We start from the raw sequence: 14,359 nt of genomic DNA, 5'->3' as shown, positions 1-14,359 counted from the left end.
GTAATTGGTGTGGTTGGTGTATATAAACAGGTCTTTGGTTGAAGATAGACATATTGGTGATTTTCTACTCATTAACCTAAAACGAAAAATAGTCCAAAATGGACTTTAATTCATAGTAAAAGTGATAGTAACCAGTAGACCAAGAGTAAAAATTAGATAATTGCGCATATTTAATACTCCATCCGTTCCTAAAAGATCTATGTTTTAGAATTTTCACACTTTTTAATAAAAATATATTAAAACTTAGCTATAAATGTATAGTTTTTTTTAATTTTATATTTCCTATATTTTTAAACCAATAAGATTTTAAAAATTGTAATTAATGTTCTTGAACTTCACAATTGCTCATTATTAGTTGACAAAAATTACATTGAAAATATAAAATATGTATATTTTTGATATATTGGCCTTTAAATATATTAAAGGAAAAATTGAGGGTTATTTTTTTTTGTACTTATGTTTTAATAGATTAGATGATCCAGAAGATCATTAATCCATGTTTTCTTGTCCACATTAACTATTGCAACATCATCAAATATGAGGTTATATCTACAAATTGTGTGCTTTTCCCTTCTCTATCACTTTCTGCAGTGCAGATTTGGCTTCTTCTAAGGTCTCTACACCAAGACTTTCCTCAAAGGCTAGCCTTTGTATGTTAAACTGCACAAATGTAACAAATTGATACACACATGCAGAAACTGATAAACCCCTCCCTCGCAGAATCATTATAAAAAGGTTATATATAATGAGGTTACCTTAGCACCTTGACGAACTCTTATGTCGATCCCTTTGCTGTCTACAGAAATGATAGCAGCATCGTCTACCTCAGATTCAGTAGATAATAATTCTCTAAGTGGCTTTGAGAAGATGGCATTTAGTTCCTAACACCATGTAGAGATATACCAAAACTCTACTTTGAGTCATTAAGTAAGATCAATCATTAAAGGGCTTAAACTAAGTTAAAATTCACCTTAAGGTTTTGCTCGCCTCCATCAGCAGCTATCTTATCTGGCTGAAGAGCCTCGTACTCATTGACATTGATCCACGCGACAGTGCCAAAACCTCCAATGAAATATATATCACTGAGAAAACAAATTCATCAAGATTGTTACTATGTTTCTGATAATTACACTATGGTGTGTGGCTAAATATGAATAAGAATACAGAAACCTTATGTTGTGCATTCTAAAATAGTGAAAGTTTCCCCACTGTTGGGAAGGTCCTTGGTGATGCTTAGCCATATACTGTTTATGAGCCCATTCCTGGAGATCAAGAACAAGAGAAACTTATGACACAAGTAGTACCATTTCATATATTATACTCAGCCAATATGATTAAACAGAGACACTGACTTGCTCATTTTCTGGCAATGGATAGACATCGCCGAATAATGTAGCTCTTGCATTCGATAAGCAATTCCATCCGGGTATCTGAAAAAACAAATCCACCTTCAAAGAACATAGAAAATGGAAGAGTGCCAATATTTTTGTCTAATATTAAAGATGACTTAGAAAGCAAGCCGTGAAGACTAAATGGAAAGACTTGAAGAGCAAGCAAAAGTAGCTAGGTAGAGCATGGTGGATCATGTTTACCTGAACAACGAGGGTGCATCTAGGTTCAGCTAAAATATTCCGAGTGTGAATAGCCAAGGGTGAAAATGAAAAGATTGGGTCTAGAAACAAAAGTAGGAGCTGCATTCAAAACACACATACAAAGAGAGAGAGAGAGAGAGAGAGAGAGAGAGAGAGAGAGAGGAGAGAGAGAGAGAGAGAGAGAGAGAGAGAGAGAGAGAGAGAGAGAGAGAGAGAGAGAGAGAGAAAAAGACTTACGTCCCATAGGATCAGGTGCAAAATCTACCAAAGATCCAAAGGGGTAGCCTTCTCTGCGATGGTGCATTTTAGACATCACTGTGCATAGATGCGCAAACCTGGCCTTAAAACCAAAAATAGATACAAGAAAATTAACATCTTTCCTCATCAACCCTTAAGAAGAAAATGATGCTTTGAAGCATTTACCTGCTCCATCAAGTTCCTAACAGCTAGAGCAGGTGGAGGCAAACCATGAGCAGAGGTTGCGTTCTGAACACCACCGGAGATAGGGGTTCTAAAGAGACCGGCGCGAGTTCCTCCACCATGAGGAGGAAGTGCCAGAGATGTCTCCACATCGATTATCTTATGACTCTCCTTTTCACCACTTAGACTACTTCCAACCTTTTCCTTCATAAAGAAGCAAAACAAGCATATGCCAAAAGAATCAATACTTCACAAAGCTTCCTGCATAACGTGACAAAACTAGAGGAGAGGAGTAAACTACCTGAGACAGAGAGAATATATCCGCTGGTAAAAGACCAAACCCTTTGTTTTCTGCTAAGTTATCATCGCTTTCACAAGGCGCCTCCTCGTTTTGAAACAGAGCATGAAGACGAAGAACTCCATGATTCGATCCATTAGGTCTCAGCTTGGTGTTACCCTTGGACTGCGAATTGCAGAGCCAACAAGAAGACGAAGATAAAGCACGTGGGTTCAGGTTAAAGATGGCCTTTGGTTTTGGTAAATTGGAAACATATAGTGAAGTGAAGACAGTAGCTTCCATGGTCGGCAAGGAGAAGGTTTCTGTGTTCTCTTAAGGTACTTTCTTCAACATGTTTAGTCAGCGCCTATTTGGATATGAACAAAATTGAAATTTCCTTTAGATGGGCAAATCACGTTCCAGCTAGCCTATGAGTTTGTATCCCAACCGTTCCTTTTACTCTTTTTTCTTCTTTTAATTTGTAAATTTGTTTATGAAAAACATACACGTGAAGCGCCAAAAAAAAAAGACTTGTGGTGGTGTGAAAGTGTATATATACTGAGGATAAGGTTTGGTGACAGTTTGTTTTGTTTCGAGACCAGAGAGATTCATCTGAGACAAAAAAAAGTAGTTTTGAAAGGATTCATTTGAATATACTTTCTAAACCAAAACTAACAGGTATCAGGTGCAAACGTGGTTGTGCATGATTCTAAAGCAGGGACTAGTGATGCCTTCAAGGACATCAGACCAAGCTCGCTTTACTCAAAAGTCTTTTTTTCATGCTTTCATTGTTTCTGGTCAAAGTTGATTGCTCTTGTTTGCAAAGCGTTCAAAATCTTAGAAAACAGTTAGTTACTTACTTGTGTACTAATTTCTGTGGCAAAAAAAGTTGTCCATCTATTGAATATTGTTCTTTATCGGTTATCCAAACTAACACAACATGTGCCTCAAGCTTTGGTGTATTATATAATATCAAACTGTCTACCTAACCCTTGATCCACCAACGAACCTCCTCTGGAGTAATGTTATAGTTGGCTTACTCTGATCATTCCGTACCACCATCTTAACGGATGAGCTTCTGTGTTGAAAACCCACTCGTCTAATGAAATAACCAATGAATGCGAAAAGAGAAGATATAGATACTTAAGAGTGTCAGCTAAGAAGAAGCTTTGCATCTTGTTTTAGCACCTGTATTGCCTTAAAATGAAGAAGGAAACATTAATAATGATGAACATGGGTTTCTGATTTTAAAAGAAAAAAAAAAGAGAGAAAGAACTTGCATCCTGCAAGCCAACGTATCCAGATTCTATACGAGAATTATTCTCAAATGCTTGAAATATATTCCATCCCCACACTTGATATGTCTTGTTTCCAGTTAACCGCCAGAGGTAAAATAGTGACTCAACAGTTTCTTGTCTTAAGATGTTCCAACACTCATATCCTCAAACAGTCATGTTTTTGTAGGTATGACCAAACCAACCTACTTACAAACAGATGCGCAAAGTAAACCCTCTATTCACCAAGCACACGGAAGATTATGGAAAGCTAATACTTGTAAATTATTCTGGAAGCTAATGATCGATTTGTAGCACATTTGATTCATTAGTTTGTCTGTCGACATGACAACATTTATAATTTTAGGGTGCTCCTAGAGACTTAACCAAAGGGGCTTCTCAAACAGCTCTAAGAATATGTAAGCAACATGCAGGAGACAAATCTTGAGGCTGATCAAATGATTGTATTAGTGGCCAATAACATAAGCAACTCACGGTGAGAAGAGAACACTTTGGCTCTTGCCATTACACGCAAGAGAAAGATCTCAAAAGAGAGTGATCATCCCCCAAGTGCTACATAGCTTTATCATTTACTTTGAAAGATTTGATCAGTGGCAATATGGTGACAATGCTACCTTGATGTAATGTTGCAGTCTCTGTTATAAGACAACTAACTTTTATTTAAGATCTCACCAAAAGAGTGTGATTCTCCGGGTTTTAGATACCATACTTTTTTTTTCAAATAAAAGGAAAATGCACTGTTTGTTCAAAAATAAAAAAAAAGGAAAATGCACTGCTAAACTTGAGGAGTATCTCATCTTATCCGAAAAATCCACTCATAGTTTAGTTTTCTAAAATAATATATGACTTGTTCAAATTTTCTATAAAATTCCAAATTTTTAACATACATTTCATCTTATTTGCTCGCTTTATCTTTGAGAACAGGTCAAAGAAAATAGAGAAAGAATATTCTTATACTTCTTCTGTTTCACTTGTATGCTTTTAGATTAAAAAAACATACTAATAATTATAGAAAATCAAAAAGAATTATTAAAATAAAACTTAAGATAACTTAACCAATCAGCGATTACCGATTCCAACATCTCCGGGGGAACAAAGCAAAGCTTTCTCTTCTTTTTTTTTTTTTTGCCTGGGAAAACAAAACCAGACTTGCATGCTGTGAAGACTCTGAAATGCAACCATCCCATCGCCTCTTCTCTCGTCTCTTTCATTCTCCGGCGAAGGGTTACAGCAGAGCGACAAATGTAGGCGGCTCACTTCACGTATTGTTGCTATTCGACGACACAAACAACGGAGCTGTAGAGACCCATCGGAGTTTTAGCTCTCTTATCCGTTCCACTTGGCAGTTAAGAGGGTTTCTATCTACTCGAGGAGGTCTTGGCGGCGTGCGACTCGATGGAGATACACCCCTTATTGATTCCTACTCTTCTCACCGGAGTATGTCTTCTTCTTCTTCCTTGTCTTAAAATTTTCTTGGTTTACTGAGTACTAATGATACTTAGTTTTGGTATTAACAGATTTGTTCACTCGGGCTAAACAAGTCAAGAGAATTGAGATCAATGATCAACATAGGTACGTTATGCTTCTTACTCTTTTCTTGTAATGCGACTAGTATCACCGTGTGGTCTTGTTTGTTACATCTGTTGCATTTCCTGTTACGTAGATACATTTAGTATTCATGGTTTTTTAAGTTTCAAATGTTGAAAACTTTGCTCTGTTTGCTGTATCCTCTTGGAAGATTCTGTCTGGTGTCTTTTTTTTTCGGTAGAATATGACGTTAGCTAGCGTCTTTCTAAGTTTAGTTTCATAGTTTATGTTTTGGTCTTATGGTACTGTTTTTTGGTTACATATCATGAGAAGAGAAATTCTTACATGTACTTGGCGTAGAGAATCATGAGTGAAGCTCTTTATATGTGGTCCTATTCCTGAGTTATGTTTTTTTTTTTTTGGTGAAACATCTTGCAGTCAAAGAGCTGTCACTACTGCACTATGGTGCAACTTCCTTGTGTTTTCTCTCAAGTTTGGTGTTTGGTGGACAAGTTCTAGCCATGTCATAATGGCTGAAGTGGTTCACTCCGTCGCTGATTTTGCTAACCAGGTCTGCTGTTGTTTTGTTTTTAGCTTTTGTGTCCAGTTTAATGTACTGATACATTTTGATGTTGGTAGGCACTTCTTGCTTATGGTCTCAGTAGCTCAAGGCGTGCACCAGATGCTCTTCATCCGTGAGTCTTGATTGATCTTTTATATATATACTCTATGCTAGTGGAACAGAAGAGCTTTCTTTTGTTTGAAACTCTCTTGAACAAAATTTTGATTCTTTGCTCAGCTATGGCTACTCAAAGGAAAGATTTGTATGGTCTTTGATATCTGCTGTTGGCATCTTTTGCCTTGGGTCTGGTGCTACCATTGTTAATGGAGTACAGAACTTGTGGACTTCTCAGGTGATTTGGCTTGGAACACTATCTGCTATTTGATCTTCTGGTTTATTAGATAGTTTTGTACATTATCATCAATTTTGATAAATCTTTCTCAGCCACCTCCAAATATGGAATATGCTGCTGTGGTAATCGGTGGCTCTTTTTTAATTGAAGGTAATAACGTTTTCTTAATCTAGCTATCCTTCAAGCCTACACTAAAAATCATTTTATGTCTTAAAAAGGTGCATCACTTCTAGTTGCAATACAATCTGTGAAAAAAGGAGCTGCACAAGAAGGCATGACCATAAGAGATTATATATGGCGTGGTCATGATCCTACTTCTGTTGCTGTTATGACTGAGGTATTAGTTTACTACATTTCTTGTATCAGATTTTTTTTTTAACACACTGCTAAATTGTTTTATGACCTCAACTGTTGTAAATGCACAGGACGGCGCTGCAGTGGCAGGTTTGGCAATAGCTGCGGCTTCTCTGGTCGCTGTTAAGATGACAGGAAATGCTATTTATGATCCTATAGGATCCATTGTAGTTGGCAATTTACTTGGAATGGTATGTTCTTCCAACTCTACTAATTAATTTGTAATATATTACATTTTCTAAAACCAAAGAGTATGTATTTTTACAAGGTGGCTATTTTTCTCATACAACGGAACCGACATGCCTTGATTGGAAGAGCAATGGATGATCAAGACATGCGTAAAATTCTTCATTTTTTAAAGAACGACTCGGTACATATTTCTTCTTTTCAGAACTCAGAAAATATTTATATTTAAAGCATTTAAATAAGAAAACTTTTGGTGTTGTGTAGGTGGTAGATGCTCTATATGATTGCAAAAGTGAAGTGATTGGTCCTGGATCCTTCAGATTTAAAGCTGAAATAGGTTAGTCTCTTCAACTGCTCAGAGGATTGGATTGTACCCTTGGTTGTGAAAATAAGAAGATAAAAGGCATAGCCTTAGAGATTGAAGATAGTTTTCTGGAGTGATTCCATTGGTCGTTGTGTTAACTGCTATATGTGCAAACAGATTTCAATGGGCAGGTTGTTGTCCAAAACTATTTGAAGAGAAGTAAGCGTGAAGAGTGGGCAAAAATGGTAACTATATTTGCAGCCTTTTATCTCACTATCTGCGAACAATACCATTGGTTAACTATGTGGTTAGTTACTTTAAAAATATCTGAAAAAAGTGTGGTGTATTTGTACAGTTTCGCGAGGCTGCAAAGAAAGGAGATGATCCTGTAATGCTCAACATTATGTCAAACTACGGTATGCAATTCACCAAGTTCTTCTACTTAAGGATTTGTCATCACAGTTTTATTTTTCCAGCTGGAAACAAAAGCTGAGTAAGGCATGATGTTGCAGGTGAGGAAGTTGTGACGGCTTTAGGAAGTGAAGTAATCCGTTTAGAGAAACAGATCCGAGAGCTTGTCCCTGGAATCCAGCACGTTGACATCGAAGCACACAATCCCATGGACCAATCTCTATGATCTGAAAAAAAAAAAGTTGCTGTTCTTCAAGGTCTGAGTAGTAGTTATGGATAATTCTATTTTGGCCTAAATAATGGAAACCAAAGGTATGGCTGTAGTAAGAAGCCTGGCGCTCTTGGAAAAATAGACAGAACCACATTAAAATCACAGGTATGTGAGTGTTATGTCTCCATACTCGTGTAGGTTCGACTCTTTTTTGCTCTACGTTTACTCGAAAGACAAAGGATTTAGGTTTTGTCAGTTACCAAAAAAAAAGGATTTAGGTTTTGTTTTGTAATAGGGCAGCAATTGTATCTCCATTAGAGAATACTACTAGCGATGCAAAGTGATTTTTCTTGATCATCAGCAAGTAAACTTTATGCACAAACTAGAGAAAATCGAGCTGCTTGGTACTAGCGCATTAGGCAATTACGTAATAACATAAACCATTCTCACGAAAGACTGATCTTTCAGAAACCACTCTCATCAAACTGTCATTGGTTGCACCACCACAATTACACCTTATGTTTATACTTCTGGCTTTAATTACGGTACCAACTGTGGTGACACAATTATATAAGAAAAAAGAAAAACCAATATTATACAACCGTTTTTGTATTTTTTGGTTTAATCTGATACAGTTTTAATTTAAGTCTAATTTATTACAAAAATCAAAGTCTCACATCGGACAAAACAAGTTTTTACGTCATGTATATATAAGTTTATGCACAAGTACTTAATGTCGAGCTTAGTAACGCAAGCTTGTGATCCGAGTGGAGACAACAAGGTGATGGGATATTGTCCCGATTTGCCCGGTACTGGTTAGGTGAGGTCGAGTTACTGGGTCCAAGTGGAGTTCGGCGCTCGGATCAGCTTAGGCTAGTAGTTCCGTTAGTCTCCTAGATCGGAAAGAATATTGGACCAGTGACTTCTGAACCCACCAACTAGACCGCTGGTAAGCCGGTTCCAATGGACCATCGCTTTTGGGAAGAGTGTGGGTTTTACTAAAAGCGAAATTTCCCGGTGAAAGGCGGTGCTGTAGAGATTGTTGATCCCAACAGTGACCTTGCAGGTAGAAGAAAACCAAACATGAGCCACGTTGTTATGGAACTCAACGAGTGTCTGGCTTTAGAGATGGCTCGTGCTCGCTGAAGAACTGGGGAGAGACTCAGTGGTCGAGATGACCATGAGAGATTCAGTAATCTAAACATTTCATCTCTCCTGGCTCATCTTAATCCTCCATGTTCCTCCTTCTCACACTCAACCATAGTTACCAAATGACTAGAATATAAAGCTAGGAGCCAATAGATTCAAACTGTAACTTACAAAAGTTTTTTTTTCCTAAACAAGACAACCCCAATGATAATAATACTAAAAACTAAAATTCGAACCGGTGTAGAACTAAACTTTGTCAGTAAACAACCTGAAAAATCCCCTGGTAACTAGATGGCTTACACTTTTGGTGAGCTATACCCTTTCATGTACTTTCAAGATCACTCGTTGTTTCCCTTCATAGAGAAGTTCAGCAAAAGCATGAATACGCCAAGTGGTTCTTCTTTGAGATATAGGGAGAGATGTAATCAGTAGAAAGACCAGACGTTCCTGAGATCTCCGCAGGAACAAGAACCTGAGGCTTGCCTAAAGCTATCCTTTTCCCAACTGTATTAGCGTAAAACAGACCAGGAATGGCTGGCACAAATACATCACTCCTCGAACTTATGTAGAAGTCAATAACATTCTCGTACTCTGAGTTTTCTAACTCAAGATACTTCGACTTCTTGCTTGCTGGCATTATCGTCTCCTGCCATAATAGACAATCTACATCAGCAAAAGGGTAATTAACAACTTCACATACTTAAAAGAATGAATGATACCTTAGTAAACGTTTTGGGGAAAATGTCCTTAAGTATATTGAGGCTGCTCTCCCATCTAGGCTGAGTCAGATATATAGTCGTATCACTCGCAAACCCAAGCTTCCTCAAGAACAAAGCGATCTCTTGTGCGTTGTAACAGGTTTTGGATCCCACCGCACCTGTTTCACGGCAATTCTTCTTCTCAAGTATCTCAACTCTCAAGTCTATGGCTACGAAACGGCCACCAGAGTTCAGCCGCTGAATCATCGACTCCACCAAGTCACTCACTCCTGGTTGCAACTCCAAGGAGCCGAACATGGCCAAACAAGAAACAGGATCTGTCTCGCCATCCAGCGAAGTCTTCCTCAAGTTCACGGAAGGGAAGTAGGTTGTGACTCTAATGTTCCCTTTTGATTTGAAGATGGGATCGATATGCTCCTTGATGTAGTCTTCTGCAACTCGAGTGGGGACCTTAACGATGGCGATGTCTCTTAGAGAAACGTGGCTTGGCAGTTTCTTCACAACCTTGACAACGCTTTCCAGGCTTTTAACGAATTTATCTACATCATAGATGTCTTCAAAGTTCCTGGTCAAGCAAGCAATTAAAACTTGTTCATAAACCTCACAGAGAAACATCAAAAACCTTTGTGATGACACAAAAAAAAACACTAACATTTCATCACCAGGTTTGCTTCCTCTTATGTCAGGAAGCACAAGAGTTGCTCCAAGATGCTTCGCCACCATCACAGCATCAGTAATCTAAACAAACAAAAGACATCAGAGGAAAGAAGAGAACATGTGACCATTAGAGTCAATATGAAGAGTACCTGAGAGATATGGTATTCAGGGCCATTAGTTAAGGAGAATGTAACATAACCCTTTGACGATACCGCTTCATCTACAACACCAAAAAAACATTGAAGCAAACCAATTTCAAAAACAGCAGAGAAGATTTAAAAAGCAGAACTGATCTGAGGAAGAAAACAAATACCAGATGAAGAGATTGACCAACAAGGTTTAAGGTCATGGCTATCATGCATCCAAGGTCCTTTAGTCCCTTCACTTACTCTAACAAGTCCATCTTCCACAACAGCTACTTTTGATCCATGGAACTCAATATCATGTGCATCTCCTTCAACTTTTTCCTGTTAAAACCACAAACACGCAAATAAGAGAAGCATTTGAAGTTTCAGCTATAGAAAAAAAAAAAACAAAAAAAAAACAAAAAGCTTGAAGCTTTCACAATCATTCTCTACAAAGTCTGAGTCTTTATGATCCACATTCGATACAAAATGAAACCCTAAACTAGATCTGTGATCCACAAATTCGATCAGAACCCCAGTTGAAGTGAGCTCAGTCACTAACAGGGACATGGTTAAGTACCTGAACAGCATCAAAGTAGTCTCTGTGAAGCATTTGTCCGAGCATTACAAACATGGTGATGGTGAGGATTGCAGCCACAATTTGTCTCAAATCCACGCCCATTTTCTTCTTCTTCTTACACTCTCCGCCTCTCCCTCTCCCTCTCCCTCTCCCTCTCCCTCTCTCTCTCCAAATGGGTTTTGAAGGGTTTCACGGAAATTGAGGGGAATTAGTGGAACTAGAGTCCGTGTCCGCGTTTCGCGCGGATTACATGTTTAATTAAAGAACAGTTTAATTAAAATTGGAAGTTTTAAAGTTTCTGAAAGTGTAAGTTAAGTTTTGTTTCTTTTATAATGCGAAGACGTTGGAAGCGGTGATCACTTTTTTTTATAAACTAAAGTAAGTTTGAATAATAAATTATGTTGATGAATTTAATATTCCTAAGAGAAAATAGTATTTGAGTGTGCCTATTTAATTGACGTAGAAAGCTGTAACGTAAATTTTAAAAAAATTGACTGGTGTCGTTTGCTATGAGGCTTAGGATAGACATTTATTCCTTTTTTGGAAGCGTTGTATGATATCAATATCGTTGTCAAAGTAGAAGCACGATCCAGGTGTGGTTGTGAGTGATAGTTTCCCTGAAAAAGTGAAATATTTGTAAAAATTTAGTTTGACATAAACTTTATGTTTAGTTTATTACCTTCATGTAACCGTAGAATGATACTTGTGATGATTACAATTTAGTTTTTCCTGGTAGATATGCGATTTTACTCCCTGAAATTAGACGTCTCCTTGTCCCACAAAGTTAAACGTACCAGTTATCTACAAATAATTATTGTATTATATTTCAAATTTTTTATATTTTCTATATATCTAGGGTATTAGGGTCATTTTGGGCATTTTGGGCATTTTGCTACATGTCATCTCTACAATTAAAAAAATAAACATGAGACGGATAATTTTATTTAATGTTGGTAATATCTTATGCATCATCTATAAAATAAATATATATTCATATATACCATTCCAGATTTAGTAATATTATTATTTTTATATAATTATACAATTTGTATTACTAAAGCTTTTAAAAATATGCAATTTTTAAACATCTAATATCTAATCGTATGATATTTAGTTTCTTATATATCTACAAAATTTTAAAAATATTGTTTAGGCCAAATGTTTGATAATTATACAATTTTATATCATTTTTATTAGTTTTATATAATTTGATATAATATATATCAAATCTATATTAAATTTTATTAAGATAATAGTAAAATCTATAACATTTAATAAAATTTATTTTTAAATATAAGTTAGAACAACACTAAGAACCTCAATTGAAATAGTATAATAATGGGATGCGTGAGAAGCTTTGTGATTCAACACGCCTCCGGTCACTGTGGCGAAAGACTAAACAAAAGCATGTAATTTCATAAAATAGAATGAGCTTCTTAGTTTCTTGGTATCATATACCGTAAATGGATATTGGGCTGACTTCAGTATTGACTGGGATTTAAATAAATTGTTTGTGCTTCGTAATTGACATGGATATCAGCCCAGTTTGAGATGAGCTATTAGATTAATTGGCCATGAATTTTTTGCATATGTGGCACACTTTAGAAGCCTTTAAAATAGCTCCTTTTATATAGTAGGATGGTTAGGAAAATGCAAAAGAAGAAAGAAAAGGAGACAAGGACTTAACGAATCATGCGAGTTTCTTTTGATGATTTTGTCAAAAAAGATACTTTGTTTTATATAATTCTTTGGGTGTTAATTGTCAGTGTGACTGACGCTGTAGCACCAGCCACCGACACTCTCGCCGTGAATTCTGGTAGTTAACTCTCAACTAGTTGATTTTGATACGTACCGACTTTTGATTTTGATTAAACCGGGTTTGTTCCATATTTTGATTAGATTATTTAAACCGGGTTGTTCCATATTTTGATTAAACTGGGTATTACATCCGGTTTTTGGATTCAAATATCTATTTGGATTCAGTTGATCTATTCGTATTTTGGATTTTAGAGTTAGTAATTTAAATATGATTCAAATATTTAAAAATTTTGGTTTCAATTTGGTTTGAGTTTGGCTCGAATCATTGAAGTTTGGGTTCTAGTTTGAATATCTATTTTAATTATGTAATTTTTAACAAAAATCCAAATATACTTAATCCTCAAAATCTGAAAATAAAAATAATATAGAACATAAAATTTTTGAGTAATGTAAGACTAAATACTTAAATTTACATAAAAATAGTTCAGCTTAAATATTTAGATAGAGAAAAAATATATATTTCAGTATTTGAACATTTTTGTTATTTTAGATATTTTCATATTATTGAATATCTAATAGATATAAAATTTAAAATTATTGATATATTTAAGTATATAATTTTGTTATAGATATTTTCGGTATCCAAAATATTTCAGTTTAGATCAGATTTGGGTCTCGTTATTCAGATATTAAACTTTTAGATTCATTTGAGTACCTAACTAGTTTTAGTTTGTGTTTAGTAATACTTTCAAATCAAGTTCCGTTTGGTTTTTTGGATCCGAATATTTTACTCAAACTTACTTTCTTCTACTAATATAAAGAAAAATAAAAAAATGTAAAACAAATATGATGGGTTTATTTTACGTACATAATTATTGAGAAATATTTTAAGAATACCAATAAAAATGATTGGGCGTCGTGTCAATATTGTTGGCATGTTCCAAAATTGACGTAATTTGTAACCAATAACATGTACTTTCGTATAATAAATTATTGGTAAAGATAATAAAAACACAATACAATCGAGTGAAATAGGTTAGAGCTGCGTCGAAAATAATGTGATCTCTTCACACAGTACATGAATTCTGTTTTTCAATCGATTTCCTGAGTTTTCTTTTTTTTTAAACTTTTCTGATTTCTGATTTTTTTTTCAAACAATCTGATTATGTTTCTAATTCTTGATATGAAAACTCTGTAAAGAAAAATAATATTTGACTAAACTAAAGATCTAACTTTGTGTGTAGCATTTTTCACATTAGTTTCCTTAATTCATAACCAATCATCATTATTTGTTGTTTTCGTTGGATAAACCTCAACCATGGCCAAGTTCGACAAAATACGAAACTTTTAATTTCTAAAAACATGATCATTCCAGAATTTTAATTGATATGTATCTTAATGATTTTATAATTTATTTCTTTCAACAATGATATTATTCAGTACTTACCCGGAGAGAACTTCAATTCACTAATACAAAGGTTAAAAATGAGGAAACTAAAAATGAACTGACTAAAAATTAATGTGTGAACATATTAAATTGCTTACGATAGAGGTAAAAAAATTAGTATGTGAATACATTAATTGTTAAATGACTATAAAACTGACACGTAAGTATTGTAAAGTTAAAATGATTGTGAAGCTGATATGTGTCAACATGTGTATGAACATATTTATTATAAATGTTTCTATTTTAATATATAGGGATAAATATTTATGTCATGCTATGGCATTTATTACATACCAATAATATATATGTAATGCGTAAAGTCTGCAAAAATGTGAATTCTAAGTTGGATATATTTAATTTGTCTTTGACATATAGTAAATTGGTTTTGTATTTTGTGATATAAATAAGATACGTTCAAACTAAAAAATATCTA

The 14,359-nt window shown here is 35.2% G+C and overlaps 3 protein-coding genes across 3 annotated transcripts; 1 reads left to right on the top strand and 2 right to left on the bottom strand.

Moving 5' to 3' along the window:
* Window positions 1-370: 370 nt before the first annotated feature.
* LOC106451649 lies at window positions 371-2,733 on the bottom strand. The gene is made up of 9 exons (XM_048774118.1): window positions 2,314-2,733; window positions 2,016-2,216; window positions 1,830-1,932; window positions 1,593-1,672; window positions 1,353-1,430; window positions 1,171-1,262; window positions 971-1,082; window positions 756-881; window positions 371-660 (listed from the first exon to the last, which is right to left on the bottom strand). The coding sequence occupies exons 1-9, from the start codon at window positions 2,590-2,592 to the stop codon at window positions 550-552; spliced, it is 1,182 nt and encodes a 393-aa protein (XP_048630075.1). The 5' UTR covers window positions 2,593-2,733; the 3' UTR covers window positions 371-549.
* Window positions 2,734-4,728: 1,995 nt separating this feature from the next.
* LOC106455000 (metal tolerance protein C4) lies at window positions 4,729-7,809 on the top strand. Its single transcript, XM_013897063.3, has 13 exons — window positions 4,729-5,021; window positions 5,102-5,156; window positions 5,550-5,682; window positions 5,751-5,806; window positions 5,911-6,025; window positions 6,118-6,175; window positions 6,244-6,362; window positions 6,451-6,570; window positions 6,648-6,749; window positions 6,830-6,902; window positions 7,047-7,114; window positions 7,225-7,285; window positions 7,382-7,809. Exons 1-13 carry the CDS (start codon window positions 4,757-4,759, stop codon window positions 7,504-7,506), a joined length of 1,350 nt encoding a protein of 449 aa, XP_013752517.1. The 5' UTR covers window positions 4,729-4,756; the 3' UTR covers window positions 7,507-7,809.
* Window positions 7,810-8,755: 946 nt separating this feature from the next.
* On the bottom strand, window positions 8,756-12,420 carry LOC106451645 (protein MANNAN SYNTHESIS-RELATED 2). The gene is made up of 8 exons (XM_022719433.2): window positions 12,361-12,420; window positions 10,887-10,938; window positions 10,722-10,854; window positions 10,330-10,483; window positions 10,166-10,236; window positions 10,012-10,097; window positions 9,360-9,924; window positions 8,756-9,286 (listed from the first exon to the last, which is right to left on the bottom strand). Exons 3-8 carry the CDS (start codon window positions 10,821-10,823, stop codon window positions 9,008-9,010), a joined length of 1,257 nt encoding a protein of 418 aa, XP_022575154.1. The 5' UTR covers window positions 10,824-10,854; window positions 10,887-10,938; window positions 12,361-12,420; the 3' UTR covers window positions 8,756-9,007.
* Between the last annotated feature and the right edge of the window lie 1,939 nt (window positions 12,421-14,359).

This window comes from Brassica napus, unplaced genomic scaffold (genome assembly GCF_020379485.1).
Source record: "Brassica napus cultivar Da-Ae unplaced genomic scaffold, Da-Ae ScsIHWf_2881;HRSCAF=3665, whole genome shotgun sequence".
Classification (NCBI taxonomy): domain Eukaryota; kingdom Viridiplantae; phylum Streptophyta; class Magnoliopsida; order Brassicales; family Brassicaceae; genus Brassica; species Brassica napus.
Note: the sequence above shows the minus strand (reverse complement) of the source record. Positions and strands in the feature narration are given on the sequence as shown.

What these genes read in the sequence shown, in the direction of transcription:
- LOC106451645 (XM_022719433.2), bottom strand. Translation starts at nt 10,823, where the DNA reads ATGGGCGTGGATTTGAGACAAATTGTGGCTGCAATCCTCACCATCACC. An exon ending in TTGGTCAATCTCTTCATCTG is followed by an intron (nt 10,237 to 10,329) that starts GTATTTGTTTTC and finishes TTGGTGTTGTAG; the next exon opens with ATGAAGCGGTATCGTCAAAG. An exon ending in AGCAAACCTGGTGATGAAAT is followed by an intron (nt 9,925 to 10,011) that starts GTTAGTGTTTTT and finishes TTGCTTGACCAG; the next exon opens with GAACTTTGAAGACATCTATG.
- LOC106451649 (XM_048774118.1), bottom strand. Translation starts at nt 2,592, where the DNA reads ATGGAAGCTACTGTCTTCACTTCACTATATGTTTCCAATTTACCAAAA. An exon ending in ATATATTCTCTCTGTCTCAG is followed by an intron (nt 2,217 to 2,313) that starts GTAGTTTACTCC and finishes TTCTTTATGAAG; the next exon opens with GAAAAGGTTGGAAGTAGTCT. An exon ending in CATTGCCAGAAAATGAGCAA is followed by an intron (nt 1,263 to 1,352) that starts GTCAGTGTCTCT and finishes CTTGATCTCCAG; the next exon opens with GAATGGGCTCATAAACAGTA.
- LOC106455000 (XM_013897063.3), top strand. Translation starts at nt 4,757, where the DNA reads ATGCAACCATCCCATCGCCTCTTCTCTCGTCTCTTTCATTCTCCGGCG. An exon ending in GCACCAGATGCTCTTCATCC is followed by an intron (nt 5,807 to 5,910) that starts GTGAGTCTTGAT and finishes TTCTTTGCTCAG; the next exon opens with CTATGGCTACTCAAAGGAAA. An exon ending in CAGATTTAAAGCTGAAATAG is followed by an intron (nt 6,903 to 7,046) that starts GTTAGTCTCTTC and finishes ATGTGCAAACAG; the next exon opens with ATTTCAATGGGCAGGTTGTT.